The following is a 25,496-nucleotide window of genomic DNA, read 5'->3' on the forward strand; positions in this document are numbered from 1 at the left end:
TTGTTACAAGCTGTTCACACGCTGTCAATAAAAAAAATATTCATACATAAAAAATACTTTTTACTCAGCCTCAAACTGAATTGTTCCAAACCTGCATGCGTTTCTTTCTTCTGCTAAACAAAAGATATTTTGAAGAATATGGGTAACCAAACAGTGCACTTCCATAATTTGTATTTTTCCTACTACAGAAGTCAGTGCGGTCCATCAACTGTTTGTTTACCCATATTCTTCAAAATATCTTCTTTTGTGTTCAGCAGAAGAAAGAAACTCATGCAAATTTGGAACAACTTGAGGATGAGTAAATGACAAACATTTGGGATGAACTATTCCTTTAATATTAGAACACTGATTTAGTGAATGGGCAGAATTAATTCTTTTTAGACCATATCTGTAAACAGAGAGCAATTTAAAAGACAAATAAAGCAGACAACACAATAAATTAATAACCAATAGTATTTAATGATCGCTCCGAGTTCTGCCCTGTACCCCTGAACTAGCTCCGCCCCCGCTAGAGAGTTCTTTCCCACAAACAGTAAAACAGGATCAGGCAATTAACTGCATCACCAGACCTAAACATATATGACTGTAATTTTTGAACGCAATTTTTGTGTCTGTATGTTTCTATGTGAGGCACAACACTTTTAATCAATGAAAAATAAAATCTAACTTTATCTCATTTTCCAACATTAGATTGAGTCCAAAGACACAATGAGAAACAAGAACGTACTTGGGGAGGGGGAGGGGGCTCAGTTAGTGTCGCTAAATCTAAAAGAATATGCTTCCTAAAATTCATGACATACCTGCATAAAGAAAAAAACAAAGAAAAGAAAAGTAAACACTCAAGTCAAACAGCACCACCTACTGGTAGAGCTCAGCTTTGGTCATAGAATACGGGTGAGAAAAACAAAGACAAACACCTCCAAAGACAAACAACCGGGCTAGACCTGTCCATCTCTCACAAGGTACAAACATCTGATTCCCAGCATAGACAATCAGCTAACATAGAGGTCCTGATGCTGATTTGGCCTCAGCATTTATTATGTGATCGGAGATCAGAAAGGAGTTTAAACTAGGGTTAACTACGGTTGAAATGAACCCACTGACAGTATTGCTTCCAAAAGTTCATAGGTCCATTCCAGAGACAAAAAATAACAAGTACGAGCGAGGAAAACGGGCCGGGACAGGCTTTGTGTCAGCAGGGAGCGACTCCAGATTCTTTAGGAATATTGTACACTTGAATGCACATTAATACGAGTGGGCTCGTCCCTTCAACGGTGTTGCCATGTAAGAAAAAAAAAAATATTATTCAAGCTGACCTCGTCATAAATGTATCTATACATGTATTCGTGTATTGTGGGGTGCAGGGCATATACCAGTCTCTCCCATCAGTCTGACCCATAGCAGTTCAGTCCTTCTCATGTAACACACCCTTATTTTGAATTCCTCTCACTCCGTCTCACACTGGGGGCAATTTTAAGTCCCCACCCATCCAAAAAACATTCAATAAAAACAAAACAACCCTCCAGATGCCTGGGAGAGGAAAAAGGATGGAGGGGGATGCGTCTCGTCTTAATCCCTCTCTTACTCTCCTCCTGCTCCCTCGTTTGGCAGGTAAGGGGTTCGAGACCCCTCCCACTACACTGCAGAGAGGGGCGGGGCAAAATGCAAATGCCCTACACCCCTTCCTTCAATCAAAACAAGCAAGGATGGACGGGGCTCTCAATTTGAGGCGCTGCTATTGGAGGAGCTGGAGGTGGAGGCGACAGCCATGCTGTTGTTACCGGTGGCAGCCACTGACTTGCGTATGTGTGGGAGGAGGTAGGGATCACTGGCTAGCTGGTGAACGTCAATACGATCCTCCTTACGGTACACCAAACATCTGCGAATGAAGGCCTGAAGTAGACAAGGAATTCATTCGCATTAGAAAATGTTCATTTATCATTGCATGTTCAAGCAAAGACGATCAACAGCAATGTAGGAAGTTGTTTACATTCTTTAAATGTTTTATGCGCACATAGGCTGCATTTGATTAAAAATACAGTAAAAAAAGCAATACTGTGAAATATTAGTCTTCATCGTCACTTGATCCTACAGAAATCATTCTAACAGATTTGCTGATTTGCTACTGAATAAATATTTATTAATATCATTATGATCAGAGTTGAAAGCAATTGTGCTGCTTGTTTTTTTTACATGATTCATTGATGGAAAAAATTTTTTTTTATTAATTTATTAATTTATGAATGTATTTGCTGATCAATTTAAATGCATCCTCGCTGAATAAAAGTATTCATTTCTTTAAAAAATATACATTAGACCCCAAACTTTTGCATGGTAGTGTAATTAAATTGTTATTCCAAAAAATATGAATAAATGTCAATTTAAAGAACAAGGGAGGATTTAGAATTATGAAAAATGCAGAGTCACAATGTTTAAATCGAAAAAATTGTTCCTGCACCTGATGGATTTTGGGTTCCTTGCCACTGTCACCTCTAGCATGCTTAGTTGGGGACACTTAACATTCGGTAATATTATTGATTTGGCTGCATTGACACTATTGGATTGAACTGGATGATTACATCACTGTTCTCAATCCATAATTGACGAACTTTGAACTATTGTCTTTTTAAGATCTGCTTTACAGCAGTAATGAATTCTGTTTGGACTATAGATCAGTTTTTTTTCTAGTTTATCCCTGTAAAGCTGCTTTGAAACAATCTGTATTTGTAAAAAAAGAGCTACATAAATAAAAGTGACTTGACCATGAAAGAAAAGACAGAGCCAATGAACTGTTTACAAAGGTACCTTAGCTTCAGGCGAGACTCCTGGTTTGGGAGGAAACTGCACCTCTGTGGCTTTGAGAATAGTGTTCTCCTGTAGGATGTCCTGTTGGGACTGATTATGACCGAACGGCTGTGTGGAAAAGTATGAAAATGATGAGATGAGAAAGCTACTGATATCTCAGTGGACAGTGACTATGCAGCCAGTATTAGAAAAATGTACGAGTGTGTATTTACCTTCTTCCCATAGAGGCACTGGTAAAAGATGACTCCAACGGACCAAACATCCACTTTATTAGAGATCTTAGGTGGCTCTTTTCCAACCACAAAGCATTCTGGAGGAAGATACCTACAGCAGAGCAAGAGTTTTGCATTTTGGGCTCAGCTGCTTATCCAAACTTTCAAACCATAAATGACTTAACACTACCTAAAAATCAACATTGTCAACTTTGTGTTGAGGGAGATTTCACCAACTTCAAGAACTCAAATTATGGTCATCGCAGACCACTCACCAGTATGTCCCCGCCCCCTGTGACGTCAACTCCATGCCATCCACCCCATAGTTGTCGTCGTCCATGATCTTGGACAGCCCAAAGTCTGTGATTTTTATCTCTCCACATGCGGTGCCGTTCACCAGCAGGATGTTACCTAGACAAACACAAGGGTCAAACTTCTCCATCAAAATGTTGCCGTTCTCATTCTTGGCCCAGTACAGAATTCAATGGTCTGCGGGTACAATACGCATGTCCTACCTGGTTTGAGGTCATAATGGATGATTGGTGGGCGGATCTCATTTAGGTACTTGAGAGCATTGACGACCTGCATTATGATGGATCTGGCCTCTTTCTCTGACATTAGCTTGTGCTGCTTCAGGTAGAAATCCAGATCGTTCCCCTCACAGTACTCCAGAACAGTGCAGAATCTAGAAATCCCACATAAAACAATTGATCTTTAAGGAGTAAAACAATGGAAAACAAAACTGCACCAATCAAATAGGTTGATTACCCCGAATTAGTGAAAATGATCTTGAAATGCGTTTCAAATTAGAGAGAATTCATATTTCAATAAAGCAAGGTTACTCACGAGTCAGTATCCAGGGAGAAGTAGTCATAAAGTTTGACTATTCTGGGATGGTCCAGTTCTTTATGGATCCTATATTCTCGACAGGCATGCCTAAAAACCATTTCAAGTCAACCGATTTTAATTAATAAGCGGTGCTGAATAAACTTTGACAGAATAAATGGACCATATCTGAATCTTTAAACATAATGAGAATAATGGTTTTGGTATACAAGTTAATCAAGTTTAGTCAGGATTTATATTTTTTATTTCTAGAAATCAGGCCTCAGAATTCCAGTCTGGTTCAGAAAGAGGAATGCATTCTGGGACAAGCATACTTAGCTCCTACTGCTGAACTAGTAGTTTTTAAGAAACAAGGCTGGAAAATGTGTCTGCACTCACTTGTGATAGTTCTCTTTCTTTTCATCTCTCCAGTTCTTATTAAGCTGGTGAATCTTCACAGCCACGTACCTCTGCTCAGTCAAATCAAAGGCCTGAAGAAAGAAGATAGAACAGGAAGAGAAAGTCAGACATAAATACCAGCACCAATCGATTAGTGAAGCTGCCTATTTTATCTACATTTTTTCTTATACTTTCATTGTATTGCGCTCCCTCCAGCTGTTTTTGAACCAAATAATGTGTCTTATGTGAACAGCCCATGATTTTGTTCTTTAAGATGCCCTAGTCGACAAGTCTTCCAGTCAACCCAATGATTATGAAGATATGTAGATTTGACCATCCCTAAACCCAACTACACATTTCACATACATATTTCCCATCACAGATCTGCTTACCTTGTATACCTCACTGAAGCCTCCTCTGCCCAGCAGATGCAAGAGCAGGTAACGGTCATTTAGCGTAGGATGATCTTTAAACCTGAGTCGAAGAGACAATGATGCAATAGATAAATCCACCATAGACCCCATTTAAACTCAGAAAAACCTTCAAAAGCCCTCTTAGAAATAAACCCTGTACTGAAACCAAAATGGCCAAAGTGTGGAAATAAACTTTGAAAGTGCATACTGGGAGTTATCTTCATTGTGAATTCTCTTGAGCTCTCGGATGTGAAGATTACGCACGCGCTCCAACCGTTCCAGCTCCACTTGAATCTCCGCTTCCTCCTGCCAGACACACACACACAGCATCCAGACATCAAGACCCGTTTCCATGACAACACAAATTTAAATCACATTGTAATATGAATGTGATGATTTGAATACCTTCTTCAGGTGTCCGAGTCTCAGTTTAAAAATTTCTTCTTGCTCATGGTATTCTGCTAAAGATAACCTGTGAGGACATTAACAAATTAGGACAAATTCCAATTAGGTTGAATCGCTAAACCACTCAAAGCCTAACGTGATGGAAGAAAGAAGACTCACATCTCGTTTTCCGCGCCGTTGCTCTTGCTCTTGCGTTTGTTGGGTTCTAGGTTGGGAGGAGGAGTCTGACTGGCGTTGGGCGGTTTCTTCTTCATCAACAGTTTCCTCTGCCTCTCTATGTCCTCTCTCTGCCCATTGACTCTCTCCTGTTGTCTATACAGACACACAGCAGCATAAGAAAGTCAAGTCTGATCAGTAGTTTAGGGCCTCAAATTCAAAACATTTTTATTGTATACATTTCCTAGCTTTTCTTTCCAAATTTCATAGTATTCATAAAGTTCTACACACCTTCCACTCTTTGCATGTTTGTTTCCTAAATATTTTGTCTAATACCACTGTTTCCAAAACTAGTACGATACTGATATATTCATTTTTGGTACATGCCAATAGCTCCATTTTCATTACATTTGTAAATTTATATATATATATATATATATATATATATCAGCTGTCTGGTTACCAACATTCTTTAAAAATATCTTCTTTTGTGTTCAAAAGAAGAAAGAAACTCATAAAGGTTTGGAACAACTTGAGGGTGAGTAACTGATGACCAAAATGACCATTCTTTTGGGTTTTTTTTTACACCATATATATATATATATATATATACTTTTCAACCATAGAAGTCAATGGCTACTGTTGACTGTTTAATTACCAACATTTTTTTACATATCTTCCATTGTGTTCAATAGAAGAATGTTCCTTTTTACAGGTTTGTATGCTTTTATGATGGATGGATGAAATTGTTTGGCCTTCAAAAAGTTTTTTGTACCATTCAGTCCTTAATATGCTTACTCTTCCCCGATTTATAATTTAATATAACTCTGATTGTGTTTGGCTGAAAAAAGAAAGTCATATACACATAGGATGGCTTCAGGGTGAGTAACTTATGGAATAATTTTCATTTTAACTCTATAATGTGTCAGTTCAAAATGATGTATGTTGTAAATTTGATTTTTTTTTTATTATTATTTTATTTATCTCTTTTAGTTCAGAAAATCTAAAAAAGGGGGTCTGAGGTTAACCCAAAAAAAATCACAATACTACATTATTATGAAGAGTTAACATACTTTTAACAAACAACCTAACATTTACATTTTTATAAAGTCGTATCTATTGCAAAAAAAAAACAACAGGCTGAACTAACCCTTCCTGACAAGACGGTGTTCACCAAGTTGCTGTCTGTTCATTCGTACTTAACACTATGCCAGCTTCCACTGATATGTTCATAGTCAACAATTTAAAATACATTAAAAATGTTCCTATAATGATGTTTTGAAAATCTATTTTCGATAAAATGGTAAAACTGACCTGTGTGCACTAATCTTGTGGGTACTAAGTTCATGTTAGAAGGCTATGAAGGTCTGTGCACATTGAAAGCACCACATTCATTCATCACTGAACACAGACCTGAATGAGCCTTTTATGGCAAGATCTCTACACACACACACACACACACACACACACAGACGTGTGGTGAAACTGACCATCTTATGTCAGGGCATGTCAAGTGTGCGTGTATCCAACATTTGCGTAGTCTCTGAAGTTTGAGAGTGTGTGTGTGTGCAACTCACGTACTTGACTAGATTCTGAAAGGCATAGCCATCTGTCCACTGCTCAGTAAATGAGGCTCCGTGCCGTACGGTGGTGAAATGGCCCAGACGTAGCCGGTCCTGCATGCTCTTTTCTCTACATGCAATTTTCTCCTGTTTGGACTGAATTTTACAATCTATTAATTGCATTATTATAACGACGCAAGTCATACAGAACACTACCAGACATTAACCATCATGTCTTCTCTGAACACACATGTACCTTTTCAATAAGCAGTTTCTTACTCATGGTCACACATTTATTGAGTCGTTCTTTACATCGTTCCAGCATCTTCTGCTGCTCATCGATTTGTCTGCGCAGGTCACAGTTCACCTGCAGCGCACAAACACACCAACATAAACACGGTATTCTTTAGCAATGCACTTTAAAACCTGATATAAGCCAGATTTCATTTATGTTGAGTCAGTGGCATTCACGGCTTATAGATTCATACTTAAATCCCACTTTGTGTGTACACTTTTGTTCAAATGCTTTGGGTCAGTTTTTTTTCAGCTTTATGAAAAAAAAAGTCTTAAGGCTTTTATTTAATAAAAAATACAGTAAAAACAGTAATACTATGAAATATTATAATTTAAAGACTTCAATATTTGAATATTTTTTAATCATTACTCCAGTCTTCAGTGTCACGTGATCATTCATAAATCAGTCAAATATGCTGATTGGCTGCTCAAGAAACAATTCTTAGTATTATCAATTCTGAAAACAGTTGTGCTGTTTAATATATTTGTGGAAACCATGATTTGTTGATGAATAGAAGATTCAAAAGAACAGCAATTATTTGAAATAGAAATCTTTTTGTAACATTACAAATGACACTTTAAAGTGACCTTGTTGAATAAAAGTATTAATTTCCTTAAAAATATATATATATATATATATATTCAAACAGACCTGAAACTGTATTGTAAATAGCAATGCTGGGCAGCAAAATATTTAACAGATTTTCATATCGATGCTGTGTGTGAAAGTCGTACCCTGAGCAGGTCGTCAATACGTCCCTCTTTCTTCTCCAGATCTGAACTCTTACTGCTCTCCAACGCTGCTAACTTCTCCATTGTCAACTCAGACTGAGAAAGAATGACCGAAGCTGGCTGTTAGCGTGAGGATCTTAAAGTGTCTATGTAGGTGTGAGCGTGTTTTTAGAAGTGTGCGCGTTACCTGTGTGGCTCGGTGCTGAGTTTGTGTAGAGGCTGGCTTGTGGGAACAGGAGGAGTGGGAGAGGTCTGTGGTTACGGAGCCGATGGAGGAGGGGCTTCCTTGCTGCACCTGTCAATCAAAACCAAAAACTTATTTCCATCAATACAAAACGCAACCCCTTGTCTTTGATAAAAAAATTTGCCCCTTTGCATTTCCCAGTCCTCTGCACTGCAACTCTATACAATTTTTTTATAATAATGATAATAATAATAATTACTGGTAATGTGACAGTACATGCATAAATATAACTTGCTTGTAATGCTTATAATGCTTATAATGCTTGTTCTGAACTGCTTGTACACAGCTACAGCAATAAATTGTCATCTTACTACTAAGCATCATAGCAATATACAATTTACAATGCACACTATATGAATGCACCCCCTCATCCATACCGTTTACGGGTTTTTAAATTTTAATTTTTAATAATCTATAGTATTTATTGTTGTAGAGCATTGCTCAGTGTTGCTCTAGTAAAAAAAAAGTGTTGTTTTTACTGCCTGAATGCAAGTTAAACATGTATACATGGCTGAAATTACATAATTTAAATGTTTGGTTATAGTATTTTAATCGATTGTCATAATTTCCTCGCCCTCATGTTGTTTACAAACCCATAAGACTTTGGCTCTTCTTTAAAACACAGATAAAGATATTTTTAATAAAACCCGAGAGGTTTCTATCCCTCCATTGAATGTCCAGGTGAACAAAACCTCACAAAAACATTGTAAAACAAATCCATATGAATCAAACAGTTTAATGCCAGTCTTGATCGCTTTATATGATGAGCAGTTTAAAACAATGATCGACAGATTTGACACACATAGATAGAGCACATCACATCTAGTAAGCAAGTGTGTGTGTGTGTGTGTGTGATGCTCGAGAACCAATGAGGTTTGTGCTAGTGTGCGACACAAATGATTCCGTGTTTACCATATGTGATGTGCTCTATGTATGCAAGTTAAACCTGTTAAAAGCAATCATTTCTCTTCACAAAACTTGTATAATAAACTGTCCGATTTATAAGGATTCATTTAACAATGCCTTTATGAACTTTTTGGATCGTCAAAATTTTAGTTACCAGGACTTTCAATGGAGGACCAGAAAACTCCAGAAGGCTTGCTGGGGTTGTCGATGTTACCGGTGTTACATGGTGTTCAGAGGGTTTAGAACAACATGAGCGTGAATAAATGATTCAATTTTCATTATTGGGTCCCTTTAATAGTTATATCAAATCACTACATGAATAGAAAGAGAGGTCTGGCAGCAAGAAAGAAACTCACGGCAGCAGGAGGGTTGGAGAGAGAGTGCTGAGGGGAGGACCGCGCCACTGGAGGAATGCCACGTGCTGGACTGGTACCAGTACCACTACCCCCTGCAAACTACACAAAAACACATGACTGAGAGGTTAAATCAAAAGGAAAAGAACACGGAAATAGAAGTCAAACCACAGTGGACGTCAAATGGTTATTAATTACAGAATGAATGCACTACATGAACCTACCTCAAAATAATCACTAATTTTGTGTCCTCTCCCTCCTCCTTTGCCTAGGTGGGGGAATTCAGAACAATAGTCATTAAAGGGATACTTCACCTCTGGAAAGATGAATGTGTATTTAAAATGGGTCATTTATGTAGAAGAAATGTGAAATTAGTTTTGAATTTGGAGCTTTCTAGACTGAGAAAAGACAGAAAATGTATGTTTGGCTTATGTGAATGAAAGACAACTGCACTTGCTTCGCTGCCCTAGGAGGCCATGCTAAACCGGTAACAAAGCACAGTAGTTAAACAACAAGTCTAGGCTACTAGTGAGTCTCTGTGATGAGTCTGCCCGAAAATGTGTTTCGAGATGGCCCAAAATGTCCGGGATTAGGCTTTTGCGTTTTACAGTCGCCATTCAGTATGTTTGCTGTGGCGAGCTGGACGAGTGAGGGCTGAGGGAGAACGACACGAGGCCAGTATTGTGATTACCGATAAGCAACAACTGTGAGACACACCGGTCTCGTACCTCTCACAGAGGAGTGGGAATTTTCTTAGCAATGCTAAAACACACATCAACCGATCACTTGTTTAGCGTTCATGTAAACACTACATTCAGAATTACCAATTAGAATGAATTCAGTTTGATTGAAACAAAGCTATGTATGTAAACAATGAATGGCGACTGCAGAAAGCAAAAGCTGAATCCCGGACATCGACGGCCGGACATGTCCGGGAAAAAGAGGACGGTAACCCCTACTACTCAGCATTCTCCACAGAACAAGAACCTGCTAACTTAACTTAGCCTTACAAAAAAAGATGGCCGACACTATGTGTACATTCTGTGAGTGAGATCCCACCCTCTATGGACGGGTTGAGAACATGCGGAACAGCCCCTTCTACTGACTGTGGTCTTTAGCCTCAAGCCAAAAAATCCTCAGATGACGCAAAATGACGATTTTTCCGTCATCGGAGGAATTCTCAGGACAAAAAATACATAAATCACTTGTCTCAAGGGGATATGAGGATGGAAAGCACTAGGGCTGGGTATCGATTCACATTTCAATTTCGATTCGATTTCGATTCACAAGCTCTCAGTTCGATTCGATTTCGATTCTCGATTCAATTTTCGATTTCGATTCCTGATTTGATTCTCGATTCGACTATAATGAAGATGTAATACAAATCCTATATTTATAAAAAAAGAACAGTGGACATAAGTTTACTAGTGGTTAATTAATACAAGGAAATTAAGAGTAAACCTGTATATAAAACTCTTTTTATTTTAGGTACACTAAATGCATACAGAGAATAAACAGGATTTTGATGCAATATGCAAAAAAAGTCAGAACAGTCGCACAGCTTGATCAAACAGTATCATGTTATTTTATGTTTAAGATAGATATAGATAAATAAATATATAAATATTTAGACTTTTTTTTTTACATTGATCTTACCTAAATGGTAATGTAATTTTTTGTTTATTTTTGTTTTAAGAGTTTATGTATGGAAGCTTGATTTCAATCTTTGAATTAAATTGAAAAAAGTAGCACAAATAAATACAATAGAATAAAGACACAAATTAAGAGACATTTTGGGGTAGTTTTTTGGGTATGTCAGAAATACTACAGAAACTGAATAAAGTAATCCAATGTAAAATAACACTGGATAGTCTTTTTAGTCCAGACTGAATTAAATACAAAGGCTATTAATTCTGATAGCTTACAATTAATACTATATTCTGTTGTTATGACAACAGAATTAATGACTGACACAAATGGCTGCGTTCACTTTAAGAACTAGTGCGCGAATCCATTACTGTTTCATTAACTTTCTGTCACACGCGTTTAATGCTAATTTAAGACATTACCGACAGTTTTGACATAATGTCGCGTGTTTTAACTGTTAAAGTGATATAATCCAGGGATAAAACTTTTGTTTCTGGCGAGCTGTTTGTGAGGCAGATTTAGGCTGTAACGTTACTGTGCACGCATTGAAAGACATCTCTGAGAGTGCGCGAGCACGGGATGGTTTAACATTGCTTGTAAAACTCAAAAAGACGTGAAAATGATAAACGTTAGTTACGATCATAGGTTACGATGCAATGCTGGCCCGATTGTTAAGTGAATATTCCGTCATGTCCCGACTCCTAAACGCGTGTGTGTATCGACAGCTGCAGCGCTTGGCGCTTGATTAGTGCAGAGAGACGAGAAGATGCAGCACCGCGTCCGCGAGCCCTTTATATGGAAAAAAATCGATTCCGGCGGTTGAGAATCGATTTTGAATCGAACACATTTTAAAAAACGATTAATCGAAAAATCAATTTTTTTGCCCAGCCCTAGAAAGCACGGTAATTCAAAAATACTACAGGTTTCCTACTAATGCAAAGTTTAATGCTAAATCCTGAAGTATCCCTTTAAGAGAAAAGACAATCTAAAAGACGTAACATTGCCAAATGCTCTCATAGCAGGTTTATCATTCACATCAACTTACCCTGGTTGTCAAAGGGGTCTCCTTTCCTTTTACGCGTTCTCTGGTCATTAGATTTCTTCTCTGGGGTCTGAGTAGGGAGACAGAGAAGAAGAGAGAAAGAGAAAGAGAGAGAGACATTGTAAGCTGCCAGGCGAATGCTAGAATCCATGACATCACCTCATTCCACAACCCCATTCATTCCAGAAGTTTCCATTGAAATGTTAGAGGCTCATACAACCTGAAAGACTGGACATCAACAAACAAAGACAACAATCTCTATATATATATGCCCAGTTTCAAATAAATTGCATCAGTTTTAGTTTATAACATCTACTAATGCTGTTTTTGAACAAAATGGTTAGTGTAACTTTGTAACAATAGAAAACAGGTTGAAAATTGGAAATGTCTGTAGTATATATAAATGAACAATGGTACTAGTTGTCCATGGCATGTTACCTGGACTTCCGTGAAAACTACAGATTATACTTTTTCAGCTTTATCACTGAAAACTGTATCGTTCTACATCTAGACCTGAACTCAAAAGTCAACAAAATTATGACAAAACGTTCACTAAGCAGTATTTCGTATACAGCACGATCACTAGCATTTTTTTTCTAATAACAGCGGAAACAAACAAACAGGATGCGCTTGCTGTCGTCTGTCTCTGTGAATTGGAGCACGTCACAAAAATGCATAGACTCAGCATAGACTACATGCCTCAGACATGAGCAAAACAAATACTCTCTGCTTATGTAATACGTATGAAAGGTGCACTTCTCTAAAGGCTCTTCCACTATATTGAGAAGATGAGAGCCAGCGTCGACACAGTAAAGTCGGCACGAAATCGATTCCAATGACGGAATTCGATTCGTGGTGAAGGTTTCACGCGAGTTCCGTCTTTCCCATTGCAAAGTGATTTTTAATTAAATGCAACACATTTAATCTTATGTATTAACTCGTTTCTTGTTGATCTGCAAGCAATGCCATTTGTCCTCAGAGAGAACTGGTCAGATATTTTCTCTTTAACCAGTTTTCCAGTCTTACAACACAGACTCAGAAAACACTAGCTTACATTTGCCAGAACTTGAGCACAGAATAGGCTATCATTCTGCGGCTCTGCGCCCAGTATATATGCAATATTTCAGTTAATATAAACCTGCAATTAGACTAATGGCTTAAATGAATGACTTGTCGTCGAGAAATATTTTTCCAGCTGATGAACAGTAAGACATTTAAAGCAACAGACGACATAACTGCAGTATGCTTATTATAAAAAGAACTCCATCAACCATGGCATGTTAAGATAATTTTACATTTATTATTCCTGGTATGAATGGAACTTTAGTCTTGCTTTCTGTTGTTTGCACACTTTAGAGTTGTAATGTCAGACAGTTCTTTGAGAAAACATTCATTGTTACTTTTTTCTCTATACTAAAATGACGTACTATCTGTTTGCTTGTCCAATGGCAGACAGGGTCATTATTTCTGAAATTTCTTAAGTTGAAAATATTGGCACACTTTTGTTGACAGAATCATTTCAATGACAGAATCTAGATGCCAATTTTTAAAGAAAGGAAAAACTAAATCCAGGTGTAAAAGAAAAAGAAGCAACTAAGTCTTCAACCACAAGCACTGTGTTATCTTATTGGTGAAATAAATAAAATGGCACCAACTTCAACATTTTGAACACCAAGCTGGACCCCCCTGACTGTCAACATGAAACATGTTAGCTGACAATAGCATCAGCTACTATAGACCGAAGCAGAGATAGAATACTTTAGAGAATCAATGACTTTTTCACATCAACAACAGCAAATGTGTACTAACCTCCAGCTCTTTGTCACTGAGGGAGCCCACGCTACACAAGCTCTGGTTAGATGACTCGTTGTGTCCAGAACCCTGTAGAGAGGAAAACAACGGATAACTAGATGTGTATTTCCTAATAGGAAAGGTCGTTGCTTGTAAGGCAGGAAAAAAACAGTGATATAAGTCTTCGACCACTTCGTAGTCGGCACCAATACCAGTAAAATTTGTTGGTCTTCGGTAACAATATTTTCTGCTCCAAAGCAAAAACTGTTGAATCAAGTACTTTAAAAAAAAAAGTGTCCTTTTTTGTCTTGTCCATTGGTTACATCCTTGTTAATCATCTCAGTTTCCGATTAAATCGCACACTTACCTCTTTCCCGGCCTTGACTGAAATGTACACCTTTCCGTGTTTTCACTTTTGCATGTTGCTTTTTTACTAACCCACATTCAAGTGCTGATAAAAAAGGAATGCATGAAGCTAGAATAAAAAGTGTGTTCTTTCTTTTAATATATTGCATATTTAGATATTCATACAACAAAATATTCTGGAGGTATCAAAATATTCTTGAATATTTGTGAAATTAAACAAAAATGCTAGTGGTGCCTGGCAACTTTTTTTTTTTTTTTAACGCTGTTAAATACAGTTGTCAATTCAGAAACTTTGCAGTGTTCTTGGCAGCATGAAAAACTAAACTTGCATTCAGATTGTGAATGGGTAATAAACCGAAAACAAGAGAAGAGCACTTTATGATCACTAAAGCAGTCAATCTCTAAAGCAATGAATACTGGACTCTCGCAAAAACTCCTGTTATAATAATACTAAAAAAAAAAAGCTGTCTTGTACAATGAATCTCTAATTTAGATTATGTGTTCACTTTGTTGGTTAAAATAAAAGGATTCACAAGCGTGCTGTAGGTTTATGATGGGGTTAGGGATCAGGGGGCAGAGATGGGTTGGTTTAGGTATATGTAAGGTGGGAAGGGTTGAATCAGGATCCAACAACTCCCCCTGAATTTCGTGTTTTGCCGCGAGGACCATCTCAACTTTTCCTCTGCAGTCGCCCTACGGAGTGAAAGCGGAATTGTCCATTACCGCTGTCGTAAATAATTTAGCTGACCACAGCCTACTGTCGCACACACACTTGTTGTTTATCCCGCAGCGGCTTTGGAATGAACGATGTCCACAGACAAGGTAGAGTATGATTTCATGAAAGTATGAAAAAAAGGAAAAAAGAAAAAAAATGACTATTGTAATGCTTGATGATGTAAAGCAAGTCAAATTTGTAGTTTTCTTATGTCTCATTAGAACTACAGAAACGCGACCCGATCTCTGGCAATCCTACATAGCGTGGTTATACCAGATATAGGACCACAAAGCGAATCCAGAAGTGCCTTTCACCCTGTTACGACTTAATGAACCATTGAATGTGATTTTGGAAACTGTTTATTTTGGAATTATTTAAAAGGTAAAAAAAAAATCTTACTTATTGTTGCTTTAAGTGGATTTTGTCTAACTGACTTGAAACCTCTGATAGGCCATTGTGCTAATGCACCTAATAAATATGCATGGTAGGAGAGCATTTCAATATAAGGCCCCTCAAGACTGGAATAACCCTCCTTTTTTCTTGAGGACGTTTTGGTTACTCAAATAGTCACTTTTTTCTTTTATTAAAACTACACGTTCTAGTAATTAGGGACACCAATGGCATTACATATAAATGATTTATGTAGAAAATAGTAGTATGCATACAATTATGTTTTTTTTTTTTTTTTTTTTTTTTGTCATTTTATTTATCTTGATTTTCTTTGGACATTTCTATGTGATATGTGTCGTTATCCTGCATGGAACATTTTGTCATAAGGCATATTGCTAAATTGTTTAATGCATTCAGTTCATTATTTTTCAATATACTTTAATGTGTGTGCTATTTTAATTGTGGGGGTAAGAGCAGGTGAGAGAGTTATTGTTTTGTACATATGTCTAAGTTTGCATTGTGTTTTTATACAAGTACTGTGTGGTTAACCTTTGTGTCTGTCTATATACACTGCAGGACCCCCTTGAAAATGAGATGATACATCTCAAGGCATTATCCTGAAATAAATTAAAATTCATATGATTTGCTTTAATGCTTAATGCCTCGCCTAATATATATATATACACACACACACACACACACACACACACACACACTTCTCGATGCATTTAGAAAAGTATTATTTAGAATGCATGTAAAACAACTCCCCTCTCTCTTGCAGTGACATCTCTTCTCCGAGGTCAAGGCTAGACAACCCGTCACTCACGTGACATCATAGCAAATAGCAAACCACATCCACCCATAATCAACTCCCGCCTTACATTTCTTCTTGTTCGAGGATCCGTTTCACTATGATATTTAGCACAATAGGGAAGAATAGACTATCGCAACTTACGTTTCAGGCCTACTTTAATTAAACAAATTTTGTTTTCATTTTCGATTAAATGAAATCTTTAATAAAAAACATAACAAAAAAAATCCTTTTGGTGCATCATAAATGGGACACCACCTTCACTTGACAATCAAATATCTTTTTGGTCCAAAACTGCTGTCCTTCTTAGACTAATGCTATTGACATACATGCGCTTTTGTGGAAAATTAGTGAAACAACAGCTGGGCAAAAGCAAGAGGAAAAATTAACTTAACATGTTACTGAAACTGAATGTACGAAAGCAGACAGGCCCAGGGCCTTGAAAAACACATAAATGAGTGAAGATGATGATGTCTAATGTGAAAGGGAAGGTGCAGGAATTAATGATTATCATTAGGGTAGGGATGATGGGGGCAGAAATATATCCGTTTGAGACCGGACAGACCTTGGCAACTCCGACTCCTGTGAAACGGGCCTCCAGCAACTCCTGCCTGCGAGGATCCAAGCTGTGCAGTTCCTCCATCATGGCTGGAAAGAGAGGAAGAGAGCGTGCATAGAATTATGTAGCCATAGTGATGCTGACAGATTGACGGGACAGTGAGGTGTACGACATGTTGAGTCATACATGTTTTCGAGAGCATTCTGAGATTCATGACTCAGCCTCTCCACGACCACTCACTCAGTCTTAACGCACTCCAACCTAAAGCCGTTTATCCTATAGATAACCTACGGGAAAACACCATGATCATGCAAGATCTCAAGACATGTCAAACCACATGCAACACATAACCTGCAGTGCACTTAGCAAAGGAACGTTGTTTCGCGAATAGAAAACAAATGCAATCGGTTCAAAATCATACACTGTTATGAATATTATTCAAGGTTGGAGGAGGCTGGGGAGAAACAGTCACAATGAACACTTTCTACTTCTTAACTAACCAACCAACCAAACTATTAACGTTAGAGCCACCCCACCACTGATTTATATTTTAGTTAAATCTCACCCGTTGCACGTCTAATATGATTTAAAGATACTATTAGTCAGGACTGAATTTGTATTATTGTTTCAGAAAATTTCACATTATTTCAGGATTACTTGATGAATTGGCATGGTTAAGTTCTCATTCTAGTCTAATCATTATATTGGATCTGTGCGATTGATTGAAATAACCAATAACAATCAAACGAAATAACGTTTTAAAGGACAAAGGCATTCACACAGGATCAAAACAAAAGAAACAGTATTTAAATACCGTCTCAATATCGCTTTACCCCTGGGTTTTGCTTCTATTGTCTGTTGTTTCTACATTGCCCTGCGAAATCTTCGGCTAACCTCCTTCAACCGCAAGATCTGTCTTGGTACCTGTTTTATCGAGGTCTTTTCTCCCGCTTTCCGATTAATTAGAGCTCCTTTCTTCGACCGTTCTCCTCCTCTGGTCTCCCGTCTCGCCCTTCCCGTCTCAGCCCGACATCTCAGGGCTAGGCCTCAGCCGAAACCCCGACCCTCGCCTGCGCTCGGTGCCTGCTGTGTTGCTAGGGGACGCCAGCTCCGCGTCCTACTATAGTCCGAGGACTGCGAGACTTCCGAGGCCTTGAGCTCCCGAACCCGCCTTTCTCCGCTGGCCTTGTGCGATATATCTTTTCTACCAGATCTGAGGCATGTGGAACTTCGCTGCAGATCCACATCTAATGATTTCCCATCCAAAATTACTCGATTCGCTTCGAAGTTAGTTAATTGTGGTGTTGTTTTTGAGATATTTTGTTTCTCTTGTTCGTCTTCGCTGCTCTGGGTCAGCACCGAACCGGGATCAAGTCCTGGAATGATAAATTGGCTCTTTAAATCCCGTTCCAGCCTAAGGTCTCCTTTTAGAAAGATTAGCTGATGTAACGTTAGACGAAAAAAAAAAAATATTTTCCCAATCAGATTCGCGAAATCAGAATCGATTCGGTTCTCATTTTGTGCAATGTAAACAATAATCGGTAAATCTCATATTTTCTCGTGAGATTGTGCAAAACATTTCTACCTTTGAACCACGCCCACTTCCACTAGCAAACACTTATCAATGAAAGGGAAAAAAAAAAGTTTTTCCCCCCTATATTTTAGGATAGGGTTTTATGATGTGCACATGCAGTATTATTAAATAAATATAATGTCAACTTTACTGTGGACATGTTTTCCCCCAGCTTTTGCATTCAAACAGCATTAAATAAAGGATATAAAACTTGAAAAGAAAAAGTAACAACTTTTTGGACAGTAACTCAAATTGTCTTGTATTATAGTGAGTATTTAGGTGAAATGACAGAAATGGTGACTTGACTACTGCTATTGGTATAATATTTCACTTCTCAATGGATGTATACTGTATAAAATGTAAATAAAATGCAATTGTTTTCACACTAATTTTTCAATAAAAATCATCTGCTAAATTAATAAATGTAAATGAATAATATAACTGAATTTTTTTTACATTTTGAAAATAATTTTTGCGCTTTAGCCAATCAAAAACTTTCTCAATCAAAAAAAATCCTAACTTTTCCATGAATGTGGGAATCCTGTTTGATCGACCTCAGAGCCCATGAAATCAACATAGGAGTCCACATTTAGCTTTGTGTCCAGTAAAAGACTAAAGGCAGAAGGGAAAAAAAGTAGCTGACAATCAGAAATATGCTTTGATTTAATACCATCATGTAGTTTATTCATAAAATTTAAAAAGTCCTTAAAAACATCACTCAGTTGATGAACAAACAGTTTATGGTCTTCAGATGCATCATGTCCTCCATTAGCATTCCCAAGAAGGCTGCATAAGATTGAGTCTCCATTCCACTGAGCACGCTTAATGGCATGTTTCCGACAATCTTCAAAGTTGTTACAACCTGTCCATCATCTTTAAAACAACCATGTCACCACATCTTCGTGGTTCAGCCCAGATGTTCTCGATCTCTCCAAATACGCAACCTTGATTCTAAGGCGGCGCCAGGACCTTACGATACTTGCACTGTAACCAGACTCTGTACATTGTCAGCTGCTTTCCTCTGTTCACCTGCAAGCGTCGGTCCACCATGTTCTGCACCTTCTGCAAGCCGGCACTGGAGAACAGATCATGCAGCTCATCTTGAAGAGAATGACAAAAGTAAAAAATATAAATCCCTGTAAAATGTGAGCCATTCTTTTATTAACTGTATTCATATTACTCTATTATTCTGTAATGATATATTGTGCAACCAAAGCTTATTCATCAAATAGAGGTTCTTATAAGCATATAATTCAAGTTTAAACAAGAAATTACCTTGTGTAAAAAAGTAGACGCGTGTCCCATCCCCTCTAACATAGAAATTTTCAGACAAGCACCTCCCTGATTGAGTAAAGGACAAACAATTAGCCCTGTTGTTGTATTGCTGTTACTGCAAAATCAGCTTCACATGCCATTTCTAGGCAGATGTAGTCAATAATCAAACATTTAGTACAATTTTATTTAATGACAAATTGATTTGACTCACATTTTACAAAACAAGTTCTTCAAAGTTTGTGCTGATAAAAAATCATAAAAATATGATTTACATAAAAAAAATAGTGCAGGCCAAAATTTGTTTTATAGTAACCGAATGCTACAATATTGACATTTTGGTGGTTCTTCTCCCATCACAATTAGGCCTACTTGCTGCATTTGTGCAAGTGTTTGGAACGTGACTCAAGACAACCTCCTGCAATCCGAAAATCTTCTTTGAGAAATGATTTTTTTTTAAAAGTTGTAACATCAAGGATGAAAAAACAAGGATGTAACATCTACCTTTTTTGAAACGAAGCTGTGCCATGTCATAGCGACCATAGTCTCTCAATAGTAACACTCCTCCGGGTTTCAGCAATCGTGCTAATCTATTAATGGAGTTCTGCATCCTGAAACAGATGGAGGTTGAGAAGTTAATGCACCGCTAGTGTTGGACAATCAAGAGGGACGACAGGTCACACTGTTATGTTTATAGTGTGATAATGACATGGCCCTGGTGTCAGCAGACTTACAATAGCACACATTATACAGTTACATTTAAAACAAATTAATAGACATGAAATAGTGGCTATTTCAAACAAAACTGACCAATCAAAATTAGATGTCACGTCACCAATAGTTTCGACAGCTTTAAAGCAGTGGTTCTTTAAGACAATATTCAAAGACCTTTTTTATCTAAGCTGATATGTTGTAATTAAACATAAGTACATATGGAACATGGAAGATGGTTAAGATTGAACCACTGTTTTAAATATAACTTGCTTTATGGTAACAATTATTAGCATTCTAATGAAGCATTTTCTAATATAATTTTCAAGACCTTTCCAAAAAAATATTCAGACCTGCACATCATTCGATCAGCTTCAATGCGAACAAACAAAAATCCCCCTGATCAACGGAGGTAAACAAATGAACACTAGACCCTTTTCACATTCCTGTTAAATTCAGTACTTTAAGTTTTTTTATAGAAGAAACAAAATCTATTTACTGAAAAAAAATTTAGAGGGAGGGGATACAAATAGTAATATAACAAGAGAAATATATTTCTGTCCTAATTCAAAACTCACCCACGGTGTCATTAACACTCACTTCTGTGGATGCAGGGCAGACAGCACAAATATGAGGACAATGACGTCCAGACTGCGGTCTGGCATTGGATACTCTGCAGACGCATCACTCATATCATGGACAAATGCGTGACAGCGCGACGAGTCATAATCAGGGTTTGACTGCCAAAAAAAAAAGTATCAAACAAGTTTAAATAAAGGCCTGCTATGAATGCTTAATACAGATTTTGTTAATTAAAAGAGATTAAAAGCGTCCCGTTACTTACTTTGACAAGGTCAACAGCCGTGCTGGAGAAATCACAACCATAAACAAAGAGACCTGGGTCACTGTAAAGCAAATAGAAAAGAATTTTTCATCTGCATGAGTAACAAACACTCTGTACAGGTCTGGTTGGTGTATATCTGGACTCACTTGTTGGTTTTTAAGATGGGAAAGACTGTATTGCCTACTCCACAGCCCACCTACAGACCCCCAAACACACACACACACACACATAAAAGTTGAAAGTGAGCATATTCTACTGACAGGGCTTTCATTTTAATACTGAACAGTTCAGGCCCATTCAAACCAGGGATGATAACTATAATGTTTATGATTAAAATCTAAATATATTAACAAAAAATAGAGTCCATACCACAACTATAATGATAACAGCACAGTGAAACAATATCGTTGGAATCACTTGCAGAGCAATTTTTCCACAGCCAATAAGGATCTATCCTGCTTTAAAAAGCTCAAACATTTAAAGTGGCAGAAGGGCAGGATAAACTGCAGCAATATTTCCCACCGGTGCAGCTTTTAATATAATCTATTTTTTTTTTTATAATTATGATCGTTCTTGGTGCGAACAGCCCTTTATTCCATATAATGAAAGTCAATGGAGTGATGTTAATAGTTATTTGGGTGAACGAACGTGCCCTTTAAATGCATCTACTGTTTTAGAAAACTCACCTCCAGGATGCGATAGGATGCAGAGGCTCCAGGAAATGTAGTGTCTACGTGTGACGAGGGAACATCTTCACTATTTAACCGATACTGAACTGCGGTTCCCTCCTCCTCATGGTCATGTGGAGCCTTTTGTTGAGGGGCCAGCTCAGGGAACTCTGTAAACAGCCAATGGCGATCCTTGAAGAAACGGTTCTCGTGAATGGTGTAGAAATCGTTCCAGTACTCATTAGCCCTGCTGTCAAACTCCTCTGAAAGAGAGATATGAACAAAGAAAAGAAAAATCCCTCTGAGCAAGTCTTTGTAACCAAGGTGGCAAAAAGACTTAAAATAAACCCAAAAAATGCATAGGCAATAAAAGAAAAAAAAAAAAAAAGTTTGAGTTAATATATTAAAATAACTAAAATTGAAATAAAATCTAAATAGAAATAAAAGAACTAAAACTAATAAAAAAATTCAAAAGCACATAAAACTGAGATCAAAACCAAAAATATAAATATAAACTAAAAGCTAATTAAAAATATGAAACTATATTTAACTCTATTTGCATCTTTCAGTTGTATTTTAGTGTTATAGATGTGGGTGATAGGTGAAGTGTTTGACACCTTGTTTTTCTGCTGGGAGAGGTTGACCGTTTTCCAGCACTTTCTTCTGGGCAGCCGCCTCCTGTTCTGCTGACCACTCTACATTATCCCTACAAGAGGTGAAACACCATCACAGTGAGTGAGAACGAAAACAAATCAGGTGTATTAAAATGACGGACACATATAATTGTACAATTATGTTGATTAACTAACTACAACAGCACACATTTTTGTTACATATACTATATACATAAACTACAGCTAATCAATGCTTTACTTTGTCATTCTACATACATCATATGTGACCCTGGACCACAAAAGCAGTCTTAAGTTGCACGGGTATATTTGTGGCAATAGCCAACAAAACACTGTATTGGTCAAAATTATCGATTTTTATTTTATGACAAAAATCATTAAGATATTAAGTAATGATCATGATCCATGAAGATATTTAGTAAATTTCATACCTTAAATATATGAAAATGTTATTTTTGTAAGTGGACGCAGCATAATTGGCAACAGAAATGGAAACCTTTAAAGGCGATTTTCTAAAAATTTAGATTTTTTTGCACCCCCAGATTCCCGATTTCAAATAGCTGTATCTCAGCCACATATTGTCCTATCATAACAAACCATACATCAATGGAAAGCTTAATTTCTCAATTTTAATTTCAATCTCAATTTTAAAAATTGAGACATTAAGACTGCTTTTGTGGTCCAGGGTCACACATATTCATACATATTCTTCAAATTATTCATTCAATATATTATTCGGTATTCTGATAATGGTCAAATATATTATAAGTCCTTTAATGCAGAACAGCCAGTTCACATACCACGCGTTGTGCTGAAACACCTGTCGCGGGTCTGTGAGGAAGCGAGTGCCGAACTGCGGTCGCTTTTGGGCTTCAGTGAAGTCCTCCGTGGGTCCACTAGCAGTTTCTGGCATGTTTTCTACGGAGGAAGAACCAGCAACAACAGCAGGTACCGCCATGTTCACATGAACCGGATGAACATTGTTCAGTGGGAGTGTCTCGTGTCTCCCAGTCTCCACAGTTCTGCTGTTTGCAAGGAAATATCGCCACCTACCGACCGTTGTCAGATATTGACTCCATCATGAGAGAGTGGCTTCTTTGATCACAATATCACAATTAAATTTACAGTGGTGCTATCTAGCATAACATTTATATAATAATAATATACAATAATATTGATTGGAAAATATCAGCATAAACATGATTAACATGGTTATAAAACATATTTCAGGCTCAGTTATAAGGAAAGTTTCACAGGAGCCAATCGTAAACGTTTGTTTTATTGGTTACAATGCAAAGCAGTTAATGCAAAATAAAATTAAATCAAACTTTAGCTAAAAAAAAAAAAAAAAAATAGCCAATAGATAGCCAAAAAAAAAAAAAAAAGCCAATATTGGAGATGCTGTTATGTGCCCCTCTGTTATCTTTCACGCAGGCAGCATGAGGAGGCCTTTACTCCTCAAACTTTTTATATTATTTGGGGGGAAATTCCACTTCAATATTAGTCAGTAGTTCATCAATGTCCTGTAATATCCAATCTTCATCAGTCTCTGTATCTCTTGCTTCACCCGTCGGACATCTTCAATTAAACGTTCATCATCAACCTTCATCCCAGTTTGTCTTCTCGTTAAACTGTTGTGGTTGCCAGTTACGCTACAACTTTGACAATTTTCTTCCCATCTCATCTTGTTTCAATTACACACAAAATGCAACATAATTCTGCGTGTCCACAACATAGTATTTCACCCGGCATTAATTCGAAAGCAAGTCAAAAGCATAAAAATAATAGCAATTCAAAAGCAAGCAAAATAACTTTGAAACAGGAAAATATCAATATCTAAAACTATGATATAGAGAGATACGTAATAATGCAATTTAATACATCACCAGAGAACCTCTGCAGCTGCTGCCATGGAAACAGTTCTAGAAGAGTTCGTTCGGTGAAACTCCGGAAGCATGATGACTTGTATCTATGGCAACAAAAGTTTCAGAGGCAGCTGCGAGAATGTGTCAAACTAAGCCTGGGAGCAATGTAAAAGTGTTTACATTATTTTTCGTCATGCTTTGCACTTCATCATTATCATAAGATGGCTGTCATTGCTCATATTCGAGAACAACGTTTTCTTTAAAATCTCTTCTGGGCTTTGACACTTCATGTATTAATGAACCCACATGTGATGATAAAGACATTGTTGTTGAATGTTATCTGTGCCTGACTGGGAAATGACAGACCCCACTTCTCTTCAAAGACATTATCTGCAGTCACGAAGAGTAACAGAATAATAGAGAGGCCACCATAACATCAGGACCCTTGGGACACAAAAATAGACCAGAAATGACAGAATGGGATGTATATAACGACTCGTATGGCATGAGAGATTACGTGCAAGAGTACGTACAAGAAAGATAATCAATGCAAACCATCAAATGTTCTAGAACTAAAATAACAAAATGGATTTTTTGGGGCCAACCACTTTAGACTTAAAGCATCACACTGCAGGCCTCTCAGACTGCAATAAATGATCATAATAATACCTGATTTCCACCTGTAGAAAAGTCATATTTCCAAAAATGTTTTGACAAATATGGCCATCTGAGCTTTACAGAGAGTAGGAAGAGCTGTGACTGTTCACAGAAACTAGCCTCACTGCAATTAGCTAGTGTTTGAGTTGCACAAGATGTAATTTGTGTTTCATTTATGAAATGCTTTTGCTCACCACCTGTTGGTACAAGTCACAGAGCAACTGTGCGCTATTGTTGCCTCATGCACGGCTCCTCCCATCTGGAGGAGGATCTTCCTATAAGTTCAAACAATATGCAGACTTTTCCCATTTCCGTACTGATTTTGTAAAAAAAAACGCCAGTACAATCTGATAAACATTTCCTGCCGATAAAATGCATTGTGTTTGATGTTTTATAGAAGGTGGCACATTCTGATATTAGATTGTTTGAGGTATTTAATTATTTTTTTGATAATTTGGAATTATAAATGAGCATAATCACAAAAAATATATATAAAAATCATCATTTGAAAAGTACAAATGAAATAGTACAAATAAAGTGAAGCTGATTGTATCTAAAGCAATTTTGATGTCCAAAAACAGCAGTGTCTTACACAAATAAATTTCAATGTGAGTCATTTGCAGGTGTGTTTGTTTGGGTATACAGAT

At 37.3% G+C, this 25,496-nt stretch overlaps 2 protein-coding genes across 2 annotated transcripts; both read right to left on the reverse strand.

Annotated features, from left to right (window-relative positions):
• Positions 1 to 439: 439 nt before the first annotated feature.
• Positions 440 to 18,221, reverse strand: tlk2 (tousled-like kinase 2). The gene is made up of 21 exons (XM_039685834.2): positions 17,552 to 18,221; positions 16,634 to 16,716; positions 13,805 to 13,876; positions 11,999 to 12,065; positions 9,531 to 9,574; positions 9,310 to 9,408; positions 7,991 to 8,098; positions 7,807 to 7,899; positions 7,034 to 7,144; positions 6,797 to 6,933; positions 5,219 to 5,371; positions 5,060 to 5,126; positions 4,863 to 4,960; positions 4,634 to 4,715; positions 4,242 to 4,333; positions 3,864 to 3,953; positions 3,533 to 3,702; positions 3,293 to 3,428; positions 3,018 to 3,129; positions 2,806 to 2,913; positions 440 to 1,893 (listed from the first exon to the last, which is right to left on the reverse strand). The coding sequence occupies exons 2-21, from the start codon at positions 16,712 to 16,714 to the stop codon at positions 1,720 to 1,722; spliced, it is 2,094 nt and encodes a 697-aa protein (XP_039541768.1). The 5' UTR covers positions 16,715 to 16,716; positions 17,552 to 18,221; the 3' UTR covers positions 440 to 1,719.
• A 631-nt stretch (positions 18,222 to 18,852) lies between these two features.
• mettl2a (methyltransferase 2A, methylcytidine) lies at positions 18,853 to 23,371 on the reverse strand. Its single transcript, XM_039685835.2, has 9 exons — positions 23,128 to 23,371; positions 22,313 to 22,401; positions 21,714 to 21,958; positions 21,174 to 21,223; positions 21,028 to 21,088; positions 20,784 to 20,923; positions 19,977 to 20,083; positions 19,476 to 19,541; positions 18,853 to 19,300 (listed from the first exon to the last, which is right to left on the reverse strand). Exons 1-9 carry the CDS (start codon positions 23,283 to 23,285, stop codon positions 19,152 to 19,154), a joined length of 1,065 nt encoding a protein of 354 aa, XP_039541769.2. The 5' UTR covers positions 23,286 to 23,371; the 3' UTR covers positions 18,853 to 19,151.
• Positions 23,372 to 25,496: the final 2,125 nt, after the last annotated feature.

This window comes from Pimephales promelas, chromosome 3, assembly GCF_988280905.1.
Source record: "Pimephales promelas chromosome 3, fPimPro1.hap1.1, whole genome shotgun sequence".
NCBI classification, from domain to species: Eukaryota; Metazoa; Chordata; class Actinopteri; order Cypriniformes; family Leuciscidae; genus Pimephales; species Pimephales promelas.

Excerpts from the sequence above, each read along its gene's own strand:
- tlk2 (XM_039685834.2), bottom strand. The coding sequence starts at position 16,714 with ATGATGGAGGAACTGCACAGCTTGGATCCTCGCAGGCAGGAGTTGCTG. Across the intron at positions 13,877-16,633 it reads CAGGAGTCGGAGTTGCCAAG|GGTTCTGGACACAACGAGTC; the intron begins GTCTGTCCGGTC and ends TCCTCTCTACAG. Across the intron at positions 2,914-3,017 it reads AGTGCCTCTATGGGAAGAAG|CCGTTCGGTCATAATCAGTC; the intron begins GTAAATACACAC and ends TTTTCCACACAG.
- mettl2a (XM_039685835.2), bottom strand. The coding sequence starts at position 23,285 with ATGGCGGTACCTGCTGTTGTTGCTGGTTCTTCCTCCGTAGAAAACATG. Across the intron at positions 21,089-21,173 it reads CCCATCTTAAAAACCAACAA|TGACCCAGGTCTCTTTGTTT; the intron begins GTGAGTCCAGAT and ends TTTGCTTTACAG. Across the intron at positions 20,924-21,027 it reads CGGCTGTTGACCTTGTCAAA|TCAAACCCTGATTATGACTC; the intron begins GTAAGTAACGGG and ends TTTTTTTGGCAG.